Here is an 18,721-nt window from a genome sequence, read left to right as displayed (position 1 = left end):
GTAACAGTAATAGAGCTAAATAAAGTACTGATAAATACACTGCAATCATGGGGACTCAATATTATTAAGGGGTCAGTTCTCCTTAAAGCTTATTACAGATTCAATGCACTCCTTCCTAAAATCCCAGTATGGTTTTAGAAATTTGTAGGCTGATTCTAAAATTCATATGAAAATGGAAAGGACCATTTGAAAAGGAAGAATGAAGTTGTCAGCCTTTCATCATCTGATTTCAAGGCTTAATATAAAGCTACACTAATGAAGACAATGTGATATTGGGGTATGGATAAATATATTAATCAATAGAATAGTATTGAGAGTCCAGAAACAGACCCAACTAACAGATTTTTCATAACAGATTTTCCACAAAGGTGCCAAGTAGTTCAATGGAGAAAGGATAGTCTCAAGAAATAGTGCTGGTCCAATTGGACATCCAGAGTTAAAACAAAAGAAAATCTTGACAACTCTCCCCCGCACAATATACAAAACTTAATTCAAAATGAGTAATTGGCCTAAATGTAAAAGCTAAAAACAAAACTTCTACCAGAAACATAAGCAAGGTCTTCTTAGATATGAAACCGAGCACAATTCAGAAAAGAGAAATATTGATAAATTGGACTTTAAATTAAAAACACTCACTCTGCCTTAAAATAGTTCCATACCCCAGTTTTGCCCTTTGCTTCCATACTCTAGTACTGCACACCACAGCAGGCCATGTTTAATTGGTTAGTTGTCTGAAAACCAACATATTTGGTCCAGAAGTACTAAGTGACATCATTTCTTAACCCTCTGTAATTCCCTTAACTCACAAAGAGCTGGGTGGAAAACTAAAGGCTGGGGTGAAAAGACAGATGGAGAAGCTCTAGATGAATGGATGGAAATATGGAGAGCAAGGGGGAGGGAGAGAGAGACAGAGAGACAGAAGGAGAAAGAAGAGAAGAAGGGAAAGGAGGAAGGGGGAAGGGGAAGAAGAACAAAAAGAAGAAAAAGAGGAGGAGAAGGAGGAGGAGGAGGGAGGGGAGGAAGCAGAGAAGAAGGGGGAGGAGGAAGGAAGAAGGGAAAGGAGGATGGAGAAAGGAGGAAGGGGAAGAAGAAGAGGAGGAGGAGGAGGAAGGAGGAGGAGGGAGGGGAGGAAGCAGAGAAGAAGGGGGAGGAGGAAGGAAGAAGGGAAAGGAGGATGGAGAAAGAAGGAAGGGGAAGAAGAAGAAGAGGAAGAGGAGGAGGAAGGAGGAGGAGGGAGGGGAGGAAGAAGAGAAGAAGGGGGAGGAGGTGGGGAGGAGAATCCTCAACCTTATGTGTTAGAGAGGGCGAAAGCAGAGTCACTAAGGCTTCCAGTTCTAGAGATCAGCAATACATCGCGTCATGACTTTGCATGGCAAGTGAGAAGAGAAAACTGGTTCCTGCTTTTCAAGGCTCATGACCAGAACATTCTTCCTGAGGATGGTAGCGAACCAGGGCCAGCAGGGACAGTCTCACTTTTGGGAGGGGCATTTTTGATGCTAGTAAGCGCACGCTACATCACAGAGATACCTGTGTACTGACTAGGAAATGTCTCTTCCTGGAGGTGCCACTATTTCTTGTCTTTTCCAATCTGTGAGGATTATTTATGTGGTGCAGTGGAGAGGCTTCTGCTTCCCCATTTCAAGAGCTGGCAAAGCACATAACCAGGCAAGCTGAGCCAACCAGAGCTCATCAGAATCATACTGACCAGACTCACACTGGCCAGGTCATACTGTCCCTAGCTGTAATATGCTGGCAGCTGAAACAAGCATAATTACTAGTTGACATTTAATGAGCATTTGTCAGGTGCCAGGCACTATGAGAGCCTTACTTGGATTATGATATTTAATCCTCACAACAGCCCAGTGAGGTGGGTATAAATGTAATAAGTAGGAGAGCCAGGATTCAAATCCAAGTCTGTCTGACTCCAAAGCTAATGCCCTTTCAAACACACACAAGGCTGCCTGATTAATTTATTTAAAGAGATCTTTGAACAGCCCTGTGCTGCAGTTTCTTAGCCTGAGGTTAAACATCAAAGTATGAGGAGCCTATGTTATTTATCCTGGTTATTGAAAGTCTTTTTCAAATGGTTTAGGCTATTTTCTTGCCTTATTAATGAGTGCATTTTGTGGCACACATCGGACTTTTTTTTTTGTTATCACCAAAGGTCTCTCACTATCCTGGATGGGAAATAATGTACAAGGCAATTAGACTACAAATGAACTCATCCTTGGGCACACTCTACTAAACTCTGTGTTTAAGAGTATATTCTGATATTGTTTTATGCTTTTGTCGTTTGCCTTTTTCTGCAAAGGAGCAATTTAATGCTTTACTTTTCGCAAGCTTTGTGATATTAGACATTGTCTGATAGCTAAACCAAGGGCACCTACTGATACCGTCATCGCAATTATGAGAAAAGTTGGCCATTGGATTGTTATGTTCATAGAGTGTACAATTTTGAAGTGAAAGAACACACACCAGGATGAAATTAGGAGTTTCGAGGTAGTCATTGCCTACTGACTCAGAAGAGATACCTGGCTCTCAATTAGAAGAAAGGACAGCCATGACATAACTTGCAGGACTTGCGACAGCTGCAATGAACGTATAAACACCTGGATCAAACACAAAACTGCAACATGCCGAGTCCGTGCAGAGCTAGGAAGACTCTGCCTCTTATATTTAAAGCAAGAACATTGTTTTCATTTGGCTCCTGCCAACCAGAACCAGAGGGGTATCAATCTATTTCATGTATTTATGAAGCTGATGCACCTCCCTGCTCTCACACAGACACTGCTAAATAGATGAAGATTTCTGTTCCCAGTTTGAGACACTTTGGGCAACAACAGGTTGGGGGGGCGTGGTCAGTTCTTCCTGTGGCATCTGCTACCAGGGTTAGCCTCAGGTAGATTTGTAGCGTGAGCTGAGTGTCCCTTGGTCATCTCATAGGTCTCCTTTGGTGCACCTGATCCTCCTTTTCCTGACTTAATTCAAGTAAGCCAAACTTCGAGTTCTTGGGTCAACATTTGTGGCATCACTTACCAGGCACTGTGCTTGCATGCTCTGCTGTGGCCCTGTAATGTTCATGACTTTCACTAGCATTTGAAAACGAGACTCGGTCTTTGTCATTCCCTAGTCTGAGTCTGTGTGAAGAACATTTCAGGGTGAGAGGAAGGTTGATTTCCACTGTCACATCAATTGCCTGCAATCTAATTTTTAAATGGATACCTCTGAATGTCACACACACACGTGCATGCATACATACGCACATATATATATAGATAGATAGGGTTATATAATATATTGGGTATGTTAGATTAGGTGTATTAAATGCATTTTTGACACACCATATTTTCAATTTCTGATGGGCTAACCAGAACAGAAGCCCACTGTAAGCTGAGCAGCATCTGGGTGTGTGTATGTGTGTCTTCAGCCTTAGTTAGCTGATGAGGAAAACAGCTACAGTGATCTATGCGTTCTCTTTCTGCTTCCTTTTTTCTTTTTTGCTGTGCTGTGGTTTGAACTCAGGGCCTACACCTTGAGCCACTCCACCAGCCCTTTTTCTGTGATGCTTTTTTTAAAAGATAGGATCTTGTGAACTATTTCCTTGGGCTGGCTTCAAACCGCGATCCTCCTGATCTCTGCCTCCTGAGTAGCTAGGATTACAGGTGTGAGCCACCGACGCCTGGCTCTTTACTGCTTCCTTGATAAAAGGGTGCATTAAAGACTCAAGATAGCTCAACAATAATGTCTAGACAGGGTGACTTTCCAAACACAACCAGAATTATGTTATTTTAGAAAAAAATGAAGCATTATGAAGTGCATGCTCTTTTCCTATTCATTGTCACCAATACCCAAAAGACCAAAAATCGTATGTTCTCCCTCATATGTGGACATTAGATCAAGGGCAAACACAACAATGGGATTGGACTATGAGCACATGATAGAAGCGAGAGCACACAAGGGAGGGGTGAGGATAGGTAAGACACCTAAAAAACTAGATAGCATTTGTTGCCCTTAACGCAGAGAAACTAAAGCAGATACCTTAAAAGCAACTGAAGCCAATAGGAAAAGGGGAACAGGAACTAGAGAAAAGGTTAGATCAAAAAAAATTAACCTAGAAGGTAACACACACGCACAGGAAATCAACGTGAGTCAATGCCCTGTATAGCTATCCTTATCTCAACCAGCAAAAACCCTTGTCCCTTCCTGTTATTGCTTATACTCTCTCTTCAACAAAATTAGAAATCAGGGCAAAATAGTTTCTGCTGGGTATTGAGGGGGTGGGGGGGAGAGGGAGGGGGTGGAGTGGGTGGTAAGGGAGGGGGTGGGGGCAGGGGGGAGAAATGACCCAAGCCTTGTATGCACATATGAATAATAAAATAAAATAAAATAAAATTTAAAAAAGTTGGATAATTCTAATTTTTCCAGCCTCCTTTTTACAGTGGCTGGCAGAGCCCACCCACACAAGCAACATGCAATATGGCGGGGAAAGCACTTGGCTGGACTTTCTGAGATCAAAAGAGGCTCAGTGGTGTGATTAGCCAAAGGATGCTGTCTCTAGGACAAGCACTGCAACATGCATTATCGTGCAAAGAGCACTGGACAGCTATTAGAAGAACAGGATTCCAACCTGTCCTCTGCTACTAGCTGGATGTGTGGCTCTGGGAAAGTGATTTGCTCTTGTCTTAGTGTCCTTAAGTGTCCAGCAAAAAATATTAACGTGCAAAGTATGAAAACTATTCTGATACAAAATGAGCACTTTATTTATTTTTTTTCATTTATTCATATGTGCATGCAATGTTTGGGTCATTTCTCCCTCCTTCCCGCCGCCCCCTCCGTTTCCCCCCACCCCTTCCCTCTCCCCCTCTCCCCTCACTTCCAGGCAGAAACTATTTTGCCCTTATCTCTTATTTTGTTGAAGAGAGAGTATAAACAATAACAGGAAGGAACAAGGGTTTTTGCTAGTTGAGATAAGGATAGCGATACAGGGAGTTGACTCACATTGCTTTCCTGTACATATGTGTTACATTCTAAATTCATTGTTCTCGAACTGACCTTTTCTCTAGTTCCTGATCCCCTTCTCCTATTGGCTTCTGTCGCTTTAAAGTTTTTGCATTAGTTCCTTTGCATTGAGGACCTTAAATACTATCAAAATGAGCACTTTAAAATCCAGGTGCTGTGGTGCATGCCCATAATCCCAGCTACTCGAGAGAGTGAGGTGGAGCAATAACAAGTTTGAGTCTGCCTGCACAACTTAGCAATACGTCATCTCTAAAAACAAACCAAACAAAATGAACACTTTTAAAGTCTCTTGGTGGCAACTGTGCAGTCTTAGCCCTGATCTGCCTTCTGCAGATGATGCAGTGGGCCGGTAAATGGACTGACTGTGGCCCACTGTGTTGGCCAGAGTAACAGGTTCCCATCACCAAAGGCAGTGCTACGTGACGATCACTGCAGTGGCCTATCCTGGTTAGCCATGAGCCAGCCTCGGCAAAACCTATGCTTCCAGATCTCAATGCTATGCCTCTGTCTTGTCAATTTGGCTAACTGCTGACATAAAAGACACTGCTTGTACCTCCCTGAAAGCCACTGCCAGGGTAGTCTGGCTCTGCTGCTCAGACAGATTCCATTCCATCTGTCCCTCTGTGAAACAGAGGCTTGGCTACCCAGCTTTAGATCCGGGCAATGAAGCAGAGCAAGCAAAATGGATGGAACTTCCAAGCTGTAGGTTCCCTGAACTATCCAGCCTGCCATACTGAATCTCAGTAGGCTCCAAATGGATTGAAAGTCAGAAAAGGGTGGAATTGCCCCTTCAGTTTTAGTGTCAACCTAATCTACAACTCTAACTTGTTCTGACCAGTATACAGAGTACTCTGCCCACTCAGGTGAAAATCCTGCATTTTCCACCCTTGACCGAGCCCTGAGGACAAAATCAATGGGTTTGAAGTCACTTCATGGAAGTCTTCACAGATACCCTCACATGACCTCTTCCCCACTGCAACACTCACATTGGTTAGAGGTGCTGCTTTGAGCCCCAACCACATCCCGTGATTACTCTGTTGCACCTCCACCTAAACACTGTACCGTTATCTCAAGTCTCCCTTACTAAGACTGTGCTGTCCTCAGGGTATCTATTATAGCTCTTATTCATGTATGTGGCCCCAGGATCTAGCACAATGGCACAAAGTAGATGCTCAGTGTACATTGACTATTATTTGTGTTGAAGAAAGTTTTTCCTAAAATTATTCACTTTGAGACCCTAACCGGACATAGCATTTCCCTTTTTGAGTCTCAATTTCTTCATCTATAAAAATATAAACAGTAAGAGTGCCCATTTCAGGAAACTTTCGTGGATGAAGACTAATGAGAAAAAAATGTGCCAGTACTCAATACACACGTTGGCACATAGCACTCACTGAACGCATACTATTATTCATTATTATTATTGCTATTATTTTACATTTATATATTTACTTTATAAACTTATGTGATATTTATGTATTTATTTTATTTATGTATGTTTATACTTGCATATTATTGATCATTACATGTTATTATTTTTAGTCATGAGACAGCATGACTTTGACATTTTTCTTTCCTCAAAAAAGAGGAGACTCAATTTCTTTTCAGCGAAGAAAAGAACACTCTATCTTCCAGCCTGTATCTGGCCTTAAAATAGCACAAAAAACTCCTAAAAACTGCTCTATGTCTCATTGTCATCAGGTCAAATAACATCAGAAAATCTGGCAAAATGGCACCCTCCATGCTGGCTGTTGCTCACTACTGCCCACACAGACAATGTGACAGGAACTGTGTATCACAACTTTCTCTGAACCATAACACAGTACCTAAACTTTGATAAGACACAGTTCTGCCCAGTGTGAAAAATGCCCTCAATAGTCTTACCAGAGCCACGGGATGTCAGCATTGCTCCTGATGACAAAGACTTCCTGAGAAAGAGGAAATGTACAGTGACAGAACAGACAAAAAAAGATCCACCTCCCAAAAACCAATGGGAGATGACAGGAGGGGCACGGTCTAAGGAAATCTCACGCACATATCCACGAAGAGGACACTGGGAAACTCTTTATTGTACACTAATAACCATACAAATTATGAAGAATTAGAAAGAAGAAGCTCAATCTGTGAGTACTGTATATGGCAGATAAAAGACACCTCACTCAGAATGCACAGAGAGGGAGGCCCTCACCATGGCAGAAGCTTGGGATGTGTCCAAAAATAGCAAGCGTGATGTAAGATCACCTTTATCTACTTAAGAATGTATTTACTCAGGTGTCTTATGGTGAACAACCTGGGTACAGTATTAGGTATGCATTTTCTATGTCATCTCAACTCAGATTGTACCAACTACTCTTTTGTGGTATGTAGAGATTCTTTACTTAAAAGGTAAAAGATTGGGTTCCCACAAAATGCAAAGAAACAAAACAGTGCCCCTGTCAAAATGCAGAAGCAAATCACAAATATCCATGAATATATGGCAGTGTCTAATAAGTGGAGATTATGTCCTATAGCTGTCAGCGTGGCGTGCATGTACGAGGTGTCCAGGCAGGGTGTACCATTCCTACAAGCAACTCCCTAGTTCCACCTCTGTGACCCGAAAACATGCACATACAATGAATTGGGAGTAACTTGGAAACGTCCAGCTACTTGAGAATGCATGCATCAATTCCCTTCGTTCATAATTTAGATTGCATTTTGATTGTGGCGTTCAGCAATAAATAACTGAAATAAGTTCTACTCTTAGGTCTTCACCACCACTTTTCATATTCTCCAAGATAGCCCACATTCAACTTGGTATGCAAAATTGAAATGATACTCAGGAGAAGAAGGAAAAAGACAGCCAATAGATCTTTCATTTTCAGAATTGAATATAAGATCATATTCAAACTACAGTATTTACTGTCCCATGCTGAGTACAGAAAATATATGACCATTACAAATCCACCTCTTCATTGCAAAGCTGTGTTCTCATAGTGGCATATCTTATTGCTCCATCAGAGATCTGAGCATGGTGAAGGCATCTTTGATCTTCTCCTCGATGCGGGTTGGGTGTGTTTCTGCCTGGCACCAAACCCCACACACCTGGGACATAGAGAACCCAAGTCATCCACCAAAGAACTGCAGCTTCTTTGAAGGGGAAGTGACTAACTGGAGGTATGCCATCTACATGGTGTTGCCATGCTGCCTCTGATCACCATGCACCACTGAATCCAAAACATCAGCCTATGTTGACTTCTGGAGCAAGCCCAAAGATTTGTGGTGCTAATATCACAAACATTCAGCCAATACAAGTTTTTACAATACCAAGAAGACAGTTTCACGTAGGACATGGTACATGCTGGTTACTAGAAAGAGGATATATCATGAAAATCAGTGATATGAACAAAATGAAAAGGTATTAGAACCAGGAAATTTATGAAATGGCTTTCCAGATTCTTCTAACTCAATCTTAAATCTCAATGTGTGGATCAAAGACAGACTTTGGTGGATTTTGCAAATCTTAAAGTGATTAATTGGTGCTACTTCTTGCTTTAATTTTTGAAACTCTTTACCTTTCTGACCCTTGCTCTTCACAGGCCCTAAGCTATCTTTCCAAAGCCACCTCCTGACTTTTGTCTCCACCTCCCTTCCTTGTTTAGCCTTCATACCACCCATATTACTGACACATGCATTACTCTTTCAATTCCCCAGCGACTACCCCAGTGCAAGGCACACAGAAGGCATCCCACACATATTTCTTGAATGCTTATGAATGAATGGCAAAATGAGGACAGCACACGGCATTGTGACAGTTGTGTCAGATATACAGGAGCACTTTTCACTTACTTCCCACTCTTAGATGTGTTCCGGGTCTTTGTGGATGATGGAGAGTTGGCACCTGGGTTAGTGCTTGGAGAACCCCGTCTATCCTTACTATACCCATGGAAAGAATAGACAAAAATACATATGCAAGGAGCACAGAGACAAAAAACAATTAGTCACTTCATTTAAACATTTTGAGTCTTTCTCTCTCTCTCCAAAATAAACCATGATTTGATCCAGTATTGCCCCTCAAAGTCAAAGACAGTGGAAACCATTGGTCAAGGTCAAAGAAAACTGTAGTTTAGGCATTCGAAACTTGAGCTGGTAGATCCCATTCATGATAGCACCACAGCCGAAGCCCCAAGGAAGGCTTCAGTGTGTGGGGGGGAATAGAAAATAATTCATCTTTAACATTAAATCCTTTACTTCCAGCCACTGTATTCTATGCATTATAAGATCAGTTCTGATGCTGCCGACTTTCAGTGAAGTAAATGGATGCCAAACGACTTCGAAAAGTCTTTGGGAGATACTATCAGATGAATTAATAATTTTCACTCATAATGTTACATGGGAAGGCCATGAATTCAGATATTCTTTCAGGAGAAGCTTCATCTGCTTCATGAGTAATTGAATTTAACTCTCCACCTCCAATAACTCCACAGCTTATGTCAAACCTTGGAAACAATTACGAAATAAATCACAAGGAAGGTCTGCTTAATCTCATCAGGTTAATAAACGCAGACAAATTAATCACCTCAAGGTAAACAAAAAGGAGTAATTGATTGGAGTCTCCTTGATTACTTTATTTCCTTTATCAAACTATTTTACCATTATCTTCAATTCAGCAGCTCTGCCTTGAAATTATTACTTTACTTCATCTTCACATTTCCATGGAAACAAATTCGAAACCTCTCTCGCCACTTGATGGTGTGTGGAATTATTTATCCTGATTTCATCAGAAATATTGTTTCTGTTAGTGAGATCTATGTCAGCACAAGCTCTTATAAAAAGAGAAAGGTAGACAAGAAAAGTGCCTATTTTGGCTTTCAAGGTGTATTACAGGACCTTCCAACGCTACAGAATATTGTCTCAGAGAGCTTTTTACATAGTTAAGAATTTTTTAAGTATCTCAGAAATAATTGTCTGCATGTAGCTGTCTCTATATGTGGGTCAGGAGGTCATGAATGATATTCTGTTCTGTGTCCATTGCGTCAACGGCCACAAGGATGTGACTGGAGCAGGAGATAATGAGGAGTTCCTGGTGGTTGCAAAGGAACAAAGATGGGTGGGTACAGACAAAGGCTAACCAGGAAGTCAGACAGATTGCCAAAGGATCAGAGGTTAGGATTCAGTGTCCAGGAGGTGGGACAGCAGGCTTTGAAAGTGGGCGGCGTGAAGCTGAGCTCTGATTCTGCTGCTGGGGGGAGGCTCTGGAGAGAATGGGCATGAGTTCTATCCTGGAGAAGGTGTGAGCAGCTGGCTGGGATGAAGTGCTGGGAACCTGCTCAGTGTGGGAACCGTTTTCCCCCTGACTCACCAGCTCACTGATGTACCAGAATATGGCAACATACTCAACGGGGATTAAAGAATTTACCCAGGACTGGGTAATTCTTATCCTTCGTGAGACCTCCTTAGCCAGACCTGGGCCCATCACCAGCTATCTTCTTCAGCCAGAACCAAGTTCTGAGATTAACGGACAATACCAAAACCTGAACAAAAGATTCTCACTGGGCAGAATTCAAAATGCTCTTTCAGAAGGTCAGTGAGGCGAAGGATGAGATACGCTACATGATACAGATATAAAATACAAGTGGGTTTCCAGCATTCTCACTTCCACATCCTGGCCACTGGCTGCTGAGCCCTTCTTCCAGCCCCTCCCAGCAGCCAGCTGGAAATTTGCCTGGAAGCATTCTGAAACCAGGGGCCTTTTCATGTGTCACGTGCACACTACTGGGCTCAGAGTAGGTGGTCATTTAATGCTTTCTGAGACTCTAAATTCAGACATCCATATGCTTTTGAATAAAACAACACCCACTCCCACCGCTAAATTCTCACATCTGTGCTTTGGGCAAAAGGGTCCTCTATAATCTGCATTACAAGTGACCGTGTTTAAGCTCATTGCAGGGCACCGAAGGACATCGGGGAAAACTGTCAGCTGGCAGTGGCAGCCTTATTATCATTAACTCTTGCTCTGGAGGTGGGCGCTTCTGGAGCATCAGGCCTTTAAACAATAGGAATAAGGACCCTTTGAACTACTGACAAATCTGGCAAGTGCAGATCTGAGGGGAATAAAAACAAAACATTCTTAAGGATAAATCACACGGGGAAGGGAAGGCACCAAGACTGGGTGTGAAAGTAATCAAATAACTCAAAATGTTTGTTCTGTGCAAATAACGGATCCATTCACACCAGGAAAATATATCAGAAAGGGGAGGGGCAAGAAGAATTTGTGGCAGGCTTAGATCTTAGGAGGGTAATTTTGTAGATATACTAAGGACTGTTGTATAGAACGAAAAGTCTGTTGAACATTGACAGAAAAAGTCATTGTTACTCCCAAAGATCCAAGATGGGTAGATAAGTCGGGACAAGATACTATAGTTTTCAAACACTGAGACAGAAAGAGATCTGAAAAAATGAAATGAAGGACTTCGAGTTTTCCAGAAGTACCTCAGAAGAGATAAAGACAAAACACTGCAACTGCAGACTCCTGGGAGCTTCAAGGATCTGGAAAGTCATGGGTCAAGGACCCAAAGATTAAGATGTCACCAAGCCTCCAGGTCACTGAAATATCCAGCAATTCCAGGGACTTACAGGAATAAACCCTGCCTGTTCCAAGGTACATGAAGTGTAATCTGAGGTATATGAGATTGGGGAGGGGGTCGCCTTGAATTAGAGCTGGTTCCTTCCCGAGGCATCTGAAACAGACCGGCCCCAGTTATCATTCTTTTGATCTGTCCCTGGACCACTTGTCAGCCCTCTTCACTTTTCTCTTGTCTTTAAATTGTAATCTCAAAGGCTGTGGCTAAAATCCAAGAGGGTATGGGACCAAGCTTCCTCCACCCCACCCGATCACCTATCCTCTTCTGAATTAAGATTCTTTCCTCCTTCTAGTGCCTCACAACCAAGCCTCATCAAAGCCTGTGAAAACAATTTCAGGTGAGTTTCTGATAGGAAAAGTTAATGAATGGCAGCCTTTCTCTCTGTCTGCCTGGTGGACTGTCCTCAATAGCAATCAAGTAAGCCTTTTTTTATAGGCTCCAATGTGACAAAAGTGCAAAAGAAAAATCCTGCAGTATTATTGGGACACACCCAACTCTTTAGCATTTTCAATGTTTCCTAGTGAATAATTTGATACTAAATTGGTGTCCAGTGTACTTGACCAAAATGGCGATCAGATCCATTCTTATCTGGATTTTTCCCCTAAGTCTCAGAGGTACTTGTGAGATAGGAACCTAGTGGTTGAAGCCACGCCTGGCAGCTTTTCTGAACAGCAGTATACCTCCATGTTTCCCACAGTATTTTGTAAGCTGTTTTGGGAATTTATTAATCTCAGATCCAAGAAAAGAATGTACTTCTGCAGCGATACTAGTACTAAAATTCTTAAAACTTAATTTTTACAGGCAGCATTCAAAAACTATTATCTATTTTTATTATTCCAGTTGAGTCAAGGCAGAGTGCAAATACTTCCTGACATATTCTAAAGTTGCATTCTTAGTAAAGAAGGAAGTAAGATGTTTTTAACTGTCCTAGGGGACACAGCCATCTATCATCCTGGCCTCGATTTGTGCAACATGGCATTCCTGCACATGGATAGCCTGAGCATTGGGGTGGATGGAAAGAGACGAGAGGAATAGCGATGGGAAAAGAGAAGGGCCCCTGTATTTGATGGTTATCTTAACAACAGTGGTGCAGTCTGTGATCAGAAGACTTCCAAATTCTTTGCCCCGTGTGGAAGAATCTATGGCAGGACACGTGCGTATAAATGGAGTTTATTAAAAGTTAGGGAAGGGAAATGCAAAAGGGAGCATGGTGGAGCCCAGGTGGAATCTGCAGGCAGAGAGAGCATGCTTCTCTTTTCAGGGTGCTTTTAAAGTTTATGCTAATCTACGGGAAGGGAGAACCAGGTGGTTCCCATCCAATAATCAATGAGTGGGAAGGGGCGTGAACAGTTCCTGGCCAGGTGAGGGCGGTTCCTGCGCCAAAGCATGGTTAATCTGAGATGTAATATTTTTTCATGCGTCCCGGACTCTCCCTAATTTTAGGCTGCCTCAGTTAGAGGGAAAAGGGTGCTGTAGATGTGAGGACTATTGGCACCTGGGAAATCTCCTGTAGGCCTTTCCTAAGAGTTGTTTGGCTATTCCGATCCTGACCCACTTAAGTCACTAATTTCTTAGATTTAAGAACCTCATGAACGAGGTTCTTAAACAGCACCCCAGTCTGTTACCCGCCATGCCTTGCTTGCAGGAACAGCCTCCTTGCAAAGACTAGACTTATCAGCAATTGATCAAGAACCAGTGAGGAGACTTCAGGCATGCAAACATGACCTTCTCTAAGGCCAGGTGGGAGATTATACTCCAGTGTTGTCCTGATCAGAGATGGCAGAGATAGATCTTCCCAGATGACCTCATTTCCGATTCATCCTTACATTTTTGATTCGTTAGCTTCTGCTACTGTAAAATCTGAGGTAATGCACCCCTTCCCTGGGAGTTCTCATTTTTGGATGACAATTCTTGCTCCATGTTTGCAGATCAATTAGACATTTCCTTGCACAAGCTCCTATCGTTCTGTAGAGAAACTATTTGAGGAGCTGATGCCTGTTAAAAATTAATTTTCAGAGTCCTAGGAAATTGAAACTGTGTTTCAGAAGGGGTTGCACTATGATGCTGATTTGCCTATATATCTTTTCTGGCAGTTAGCATGTGGTACCTGTATTGTTGCTTATATTCTATTGTTTGTATCTTCAACTAGCTTTTAGGTTCGTGCTTGCTGTGGTTTCAATCTGGTTTGTCCTCACCAAAACTCATGCTGAGGTCTCCAAAGCAATGCATTGGGAGAGGGTGGAGTGTTTAAAAGGCCAGAGTCTCATGAATGGATTAGTTACTGCAATGGATTAGTTGTTAAACAAATAAGACTGGTTTGGGCTCAGTGAAAAAGACTGTTATGATGGCTTTCCATTGTCTGAAGCCAGTGGGAGAGCAGGACACATGTCACATATCTTCCACGACAGAAGAGGACTGGTCTGGGAGAACTGAATTCTAGTTACTGTGGCTGACTATTATGTTGCTCTGAAAGACTCAAGCAAGCTTCTTGGGTGGTTGGACAGTACCTCTGAGTAATAATAAATCTGTTGCAATTATATAGCTCTTAATGTTTTCTAATGTGTGTTCATGCAAGTGATAATGGAGAGGAAACCCAAGCTATTGTCGAGAGGTTGTTTCAAGTCTCTCTGGGGGAAGTAGCAGCTGCTCTTTGCTCCTAGAGACAACTCTAGGCTCCCCAAAGCTCCCAGGTTGAGGAAATACTCTTAACACACAATGACTCTAGCAGGGATACAAGCTCATCTAGTCGGTTTCCCCAACAGGTGCTTGAGTCTCTCCTCTCCAACCCACGCACCGAGTGATAATCTTTTGAAAGGCTTTTAAATCATGACTGCTTCCTTGGGAGAGCCTGCTTTTCTCTTTTCCAAGAGGCTCACATTTCTGAAGTCCTCTGCCCTTGTTCTGTTACCGAGTAAGACGGCCCTTCAAATATTGATTTCCTTTAATTAAAGCTGATGAGGCTTCTGTATTTCACTTTTCTATCTTGTTAGGTGATGTCCTGAGTGGTTTTCTTTCTCTGTCCCAAACTTTTTCATTTTCATTTCTTCTACCTGAAGTGTCTAAATTAGAGCCCATGCTCCTGTAAGTGTCCTGTGCATTTCTGTTAATCATCTAGCAAGGAAAGTTCCGTTCCTGAGATGAGACACTTCTCTCCCTGGTTTCCCTTTGTTTCACTGTGGAAAACGATCGAGGTATTTTTAGAGAAGGGGAAAGCTCATCGTTATTGCTATGAATTCTAGTGTAACTCTGATCTCTCATAAGCTCAAAGCATTTATTCAGGAATCTTGAGTTCTGATCCTGGCTGCCAGCAAAGCATTTAACTTCTTGCTTGCTGTCTTAGGACTCACCAACAAAGCAAAAGAATTAAGCAGATCAGGTAAACCACTCACAGAGACGCTCACAGTTACTTTGTAATTGCAAAGCCTTGGCTAAAGGCAGCCCGGGCGCACACAGGCTCTTGCCCGCTGTCCTTCCACTAACTTTTCACTCTAACAGTTCACCACAGGGCATCAGAGACTGGAGCAATGACGTCATTGGTTGTTGTTGCTATTTTGTTTTCCTCATCTCTTGGCATGTGCTGTTTCTGCTCAGAGAGTGATGGTCACATCCTGAATGTCCCACTGGAGTCAGGAGAGAACATGAGTCAGTTTTCTAAATTTTGTTATTTTCTCATTGAAGCTGGCTAATCACTTACATGTTTTCCCAGAGTGTGGGCTTCATTACAGACTACCAGAGGCCAATGGAACTCTATTGTACAGTTAGAAGGGCAATTACACTTTTATGGCCTTCACGTCTAGCTCTGGGCTCCTCTATTAGATGGGTGGTTGAAGAGCAAAAATCATAGTTGTGGGATTGGAAGGATTGGGGTAACTGTAACCTGAAATATGAAAGGAGCCTGGAACAGCATAGTAGTTATGGAGGTGAGAAGAAAGAAATCATGCCAGGCATATTGAAAGAAAATAGAACAGACCTTGAAGATTGACTACATCTGGCAAATGAGAGTAAATGCTAAACCACAGCTGCTGAGAAGGTTTGGAAGCTGGATGACTGGGAAACAAATTTGCTGTGCCAGTAAAAGAGAAGGATGTGGGTGAGAGAACAAGATGATTGTTTTGGGAGCATATCACGTTGGGGCATTGATGGACAGTATCTGGTAGGCAATTAGAGATGGCACCGAAACTCAAGAAGAAAGGCAGGGTCAGATAGATAATCACGACTCCAAAGTGGTGATCTAAGCTGGGAAATCAGCAGTGAAATCTGATGGGCCAGTGATCCATTGTGATTAAGGAGCGAATGTTTCAGGAGGCATCCTATACCAGAATTGGTTTACTTTCACCCCAACTCATGAGGATTTGCAAGTATATTACAAAGGCTTGTTTACCAGGGGTCCAAGTAAGAGAGCCTGAGCCGGTTAGCCTATTTGTGTAAAGATTAATGCTGAGGTTAATGAGGGAAAGTTCAGTTCTTGATCCTTGTGTAGGCCTGTGGCTTTCTTGATCTCAATCTCCTGACCTGCCTCTCCCCACTATTCTAGTCCAGGCAGGTTGTTTACAGATGACAAGGGGAGCTGGGTGCAGAGAGGTGGGTGGAACGCATTGTCAACCCATTTCCATAACAGACACACTTCACAAAGTACATTTCCATGCTGTTGTCACCTTGGTGTGGGGACACTCTAGCTGAGGCTTCACTTGCAGTTCACATGCTTTCTTTTTTGTTCCTTCTTACCAAGGACTAACCAGATATAAAGGACTATGCTAAAATGCACTCTAAAATTTTTCTATGATTCCATTCCCTTTTCCTTTCTCAGTCTCTGCATCTTGTTTCACTAACTAGCACCCTCAGGCACTCTCTCTTAGTATCCTAGATGGTACAAAGATGCCAGGGATTAGTAACATCACCACAGTTATGTGTGGGGTCAGTCTGCCTGGGGGCAAATCCAGGGCCTCAGAATTTACAATTCTAGTGATGCTGACATTGTTTATCTATGGGCCATACTTTGAGAACCACTGCCTAGGAGAAGTACGGGATGGACACCTTTGTAGAGATAGAGAGGACAAGCAGCTGGATCCATTGTCACTGCTTTCCAGACATCACAATTAGGTTCCACTGGATAAAGCGCCCTCACTGCAGGACTCCAGAGGCAGCAGAGTGGAAGATGCACAGAGCAGCCCACATCCACCCCTGGAGGTGCTCCTCTTTCCTGGGGAAGTGACAATTACTGCGAACACCACAGAGCGGAGCTCAACAGCAGGTGAGACAAAAATTGGATCTGATGAGAGTTAATTGAGCCCACAGTTCTATTTACTGAAAATGATCTAGCATAATTAAAAATTCACAACTGGAGCCTAGTTGGTGAACATTATACATTAGGGTGTCCCCGGAGTAGGCCAAAGAAGTCTCAGGGAACTTTTTAGGGAAAGCCCAAGGAGCCAACTGCTGCAGCAGGAAGTAGCATATGAAGAAAAGTCAGCTTATGTATTTGGGAAATGAGATTCTGATTTTACACAGCAGAATAATATAAACGAAGAGTGTCCTTTTTCCTAGTGAATTATCACTTCATTTTTATTTTCTACTCAATACGCTTTCTGGGCATTTTCAAGAATGGTCACTCTGCCTGCAGGTTACATATTGACTTGGAGGACAAGGACAGTGTTCATATCTGTTCACAAAGTCTCGTGCCATTTGTCACACAGAAGGTTTTCAATGCCAGTTCACTGACAACCATACTTGAAAAATTTGGTTTCTAATATCTGTTTGTTGAATTGTACTGGCTGACTGACACATATTACATTAGGAGTTTATTACTGGAGTCATGTGGCTTTAGTTTTTTTGTTCAAGTGACTTGTGTCAAGTCACACTGCTTGCCTAAGCCAGTAATAGCCTTTTGCAGAACCATTTCTGAGCTCCAGTGCCCACAGATATGAAACCCAATTAGAGTAAAACCAGTGGGATTCAAATACGTCAGAGAATGGCAGTGCCACACTAACAGGAAGTAGCCCTGGAGTTGTGGGGCAAGGTTAGGCACTGGAGTCAGCAGAACTGGGTTCATATTCTTTGTATTAACTGGAGGATTTTGGATAAGTTGGGTCATCAAGGCAGGGTTGCTCCTATCTAAGACCTCTGATCTTAACATGGGTTTCAGCACCAACTTTCAAACTAATGTTGGTGTGAAAATCCAAGAGCATCCAAATCTCTTCTTGTCGCTGAAGTTGGAGTATGTATGTTTCCTCATATGTGGAATGTAGACCTAATACAAACACAAGCAATACTATGGAAAACAGGTCACGCTAAGGGGAGGTCACTGATGGGAGAGGGAAGGTAAAAGAAGGGAAGTTAAGAAGGTGAATATGACTGATGTACTTTCTATACAAGAATGAATATAGAATTTTAAACCTGTTGAAATCACCATAAGAAGGGGACTAAGGTAGAAAGGAGAAAAGTAGAGGGGATGAGCCAATAAAGGTTATAACACATAAATACATAGAAAGGTCACAATGAAACACCCTATACAGCTATTTTACACAAACAAAAATGTCTTTTTTTAAAAAATGGAGAACAGGAAGGTAAAGCAGGTCCTGTCTGGGGGGCAGGTAGCAGTGGGAGGGGGAGGATATAAGGAAAGGGTGCAGGAGGGTGAATATGGTGGAAATACTTGTACTCATGTATGAAAATGGAAAAAATGGGACTCATTCCAGGAATGAGAGGAAACATAAGAGAATCATGGAGGGATGAATTCAACTATGACATATTGTAAGAACTTTGGTAAATGTCACAACATATCACCAATAAAACAATAAAAAAAGAAATTTAAAAAACAAACAAACGAAAAGTTGGCATATTAATGCTTTCTAAGGGCCAAATGTACCCAGGATGTAACAGAGCCTCTGGAGTCTTAGAGACCAATTGTAATGGCCCTGTCAAAAAAGGTGTTGAAAATGCTTTCTGGATTAGCAAGGGAAAAGAAAGTTCCCCAAACTATGCTTCCACCTGTCCTGTCATGGCATTGAACCTCCTCTAAACCAAAAAGTTTTTACACTTTCATTTATATTTATAGGGAAAGTTCAAACTTGGGAATATTTTCA

At 42.3% G+C, this 18,721-nt stretch overlaps 1 protein-coding gene across 3 annotated transcripts in view; it reads right to left on the bottom strand.

Moving 5' to 3' along the window:
* Hs6st2 (heparan sulfate 6-O-sulfotransferase 2) overlaps positions 1–18,721 on the bottom strand; it is a 265,825-nt gene that overhangs the window by 31,196 nt on the left and 215,908 nt on the right. For 2 of the 3 annotated variants that reach the window (XM_074062649.1, XM_074062650.1), the window contains one exon: positions 8,845–8,931. The exons of the other annotated variant lie outside the window; for it this stretch is intronic. In XM_074062649.1, coding sequence (XP_073918750.1) covers positions 8,845–8,931 — 87 coding nt within the window. The remainder of the gene's footprint in view (positions 1–8,844; positions 8,932–18,721) is intronic. 3 annotated transcript variants of the gene reach the window in all.

Source organism: Castor canadensis, chromosome X (genome assembly GCF_047511655.1).
Source record: "Castor canadensis chromosome X, mCasCan1.hap1v2, whole genome shotgun sequence".
Lineage (NCBI taxonomy): Eukaryota > Metazoa > Chordata > Mammalia > Rodentia > Castoridae > Castor > Castor canadensis.
This window is presented reverse-complemented; position numbering and strand designations above follow the sequence as displayed.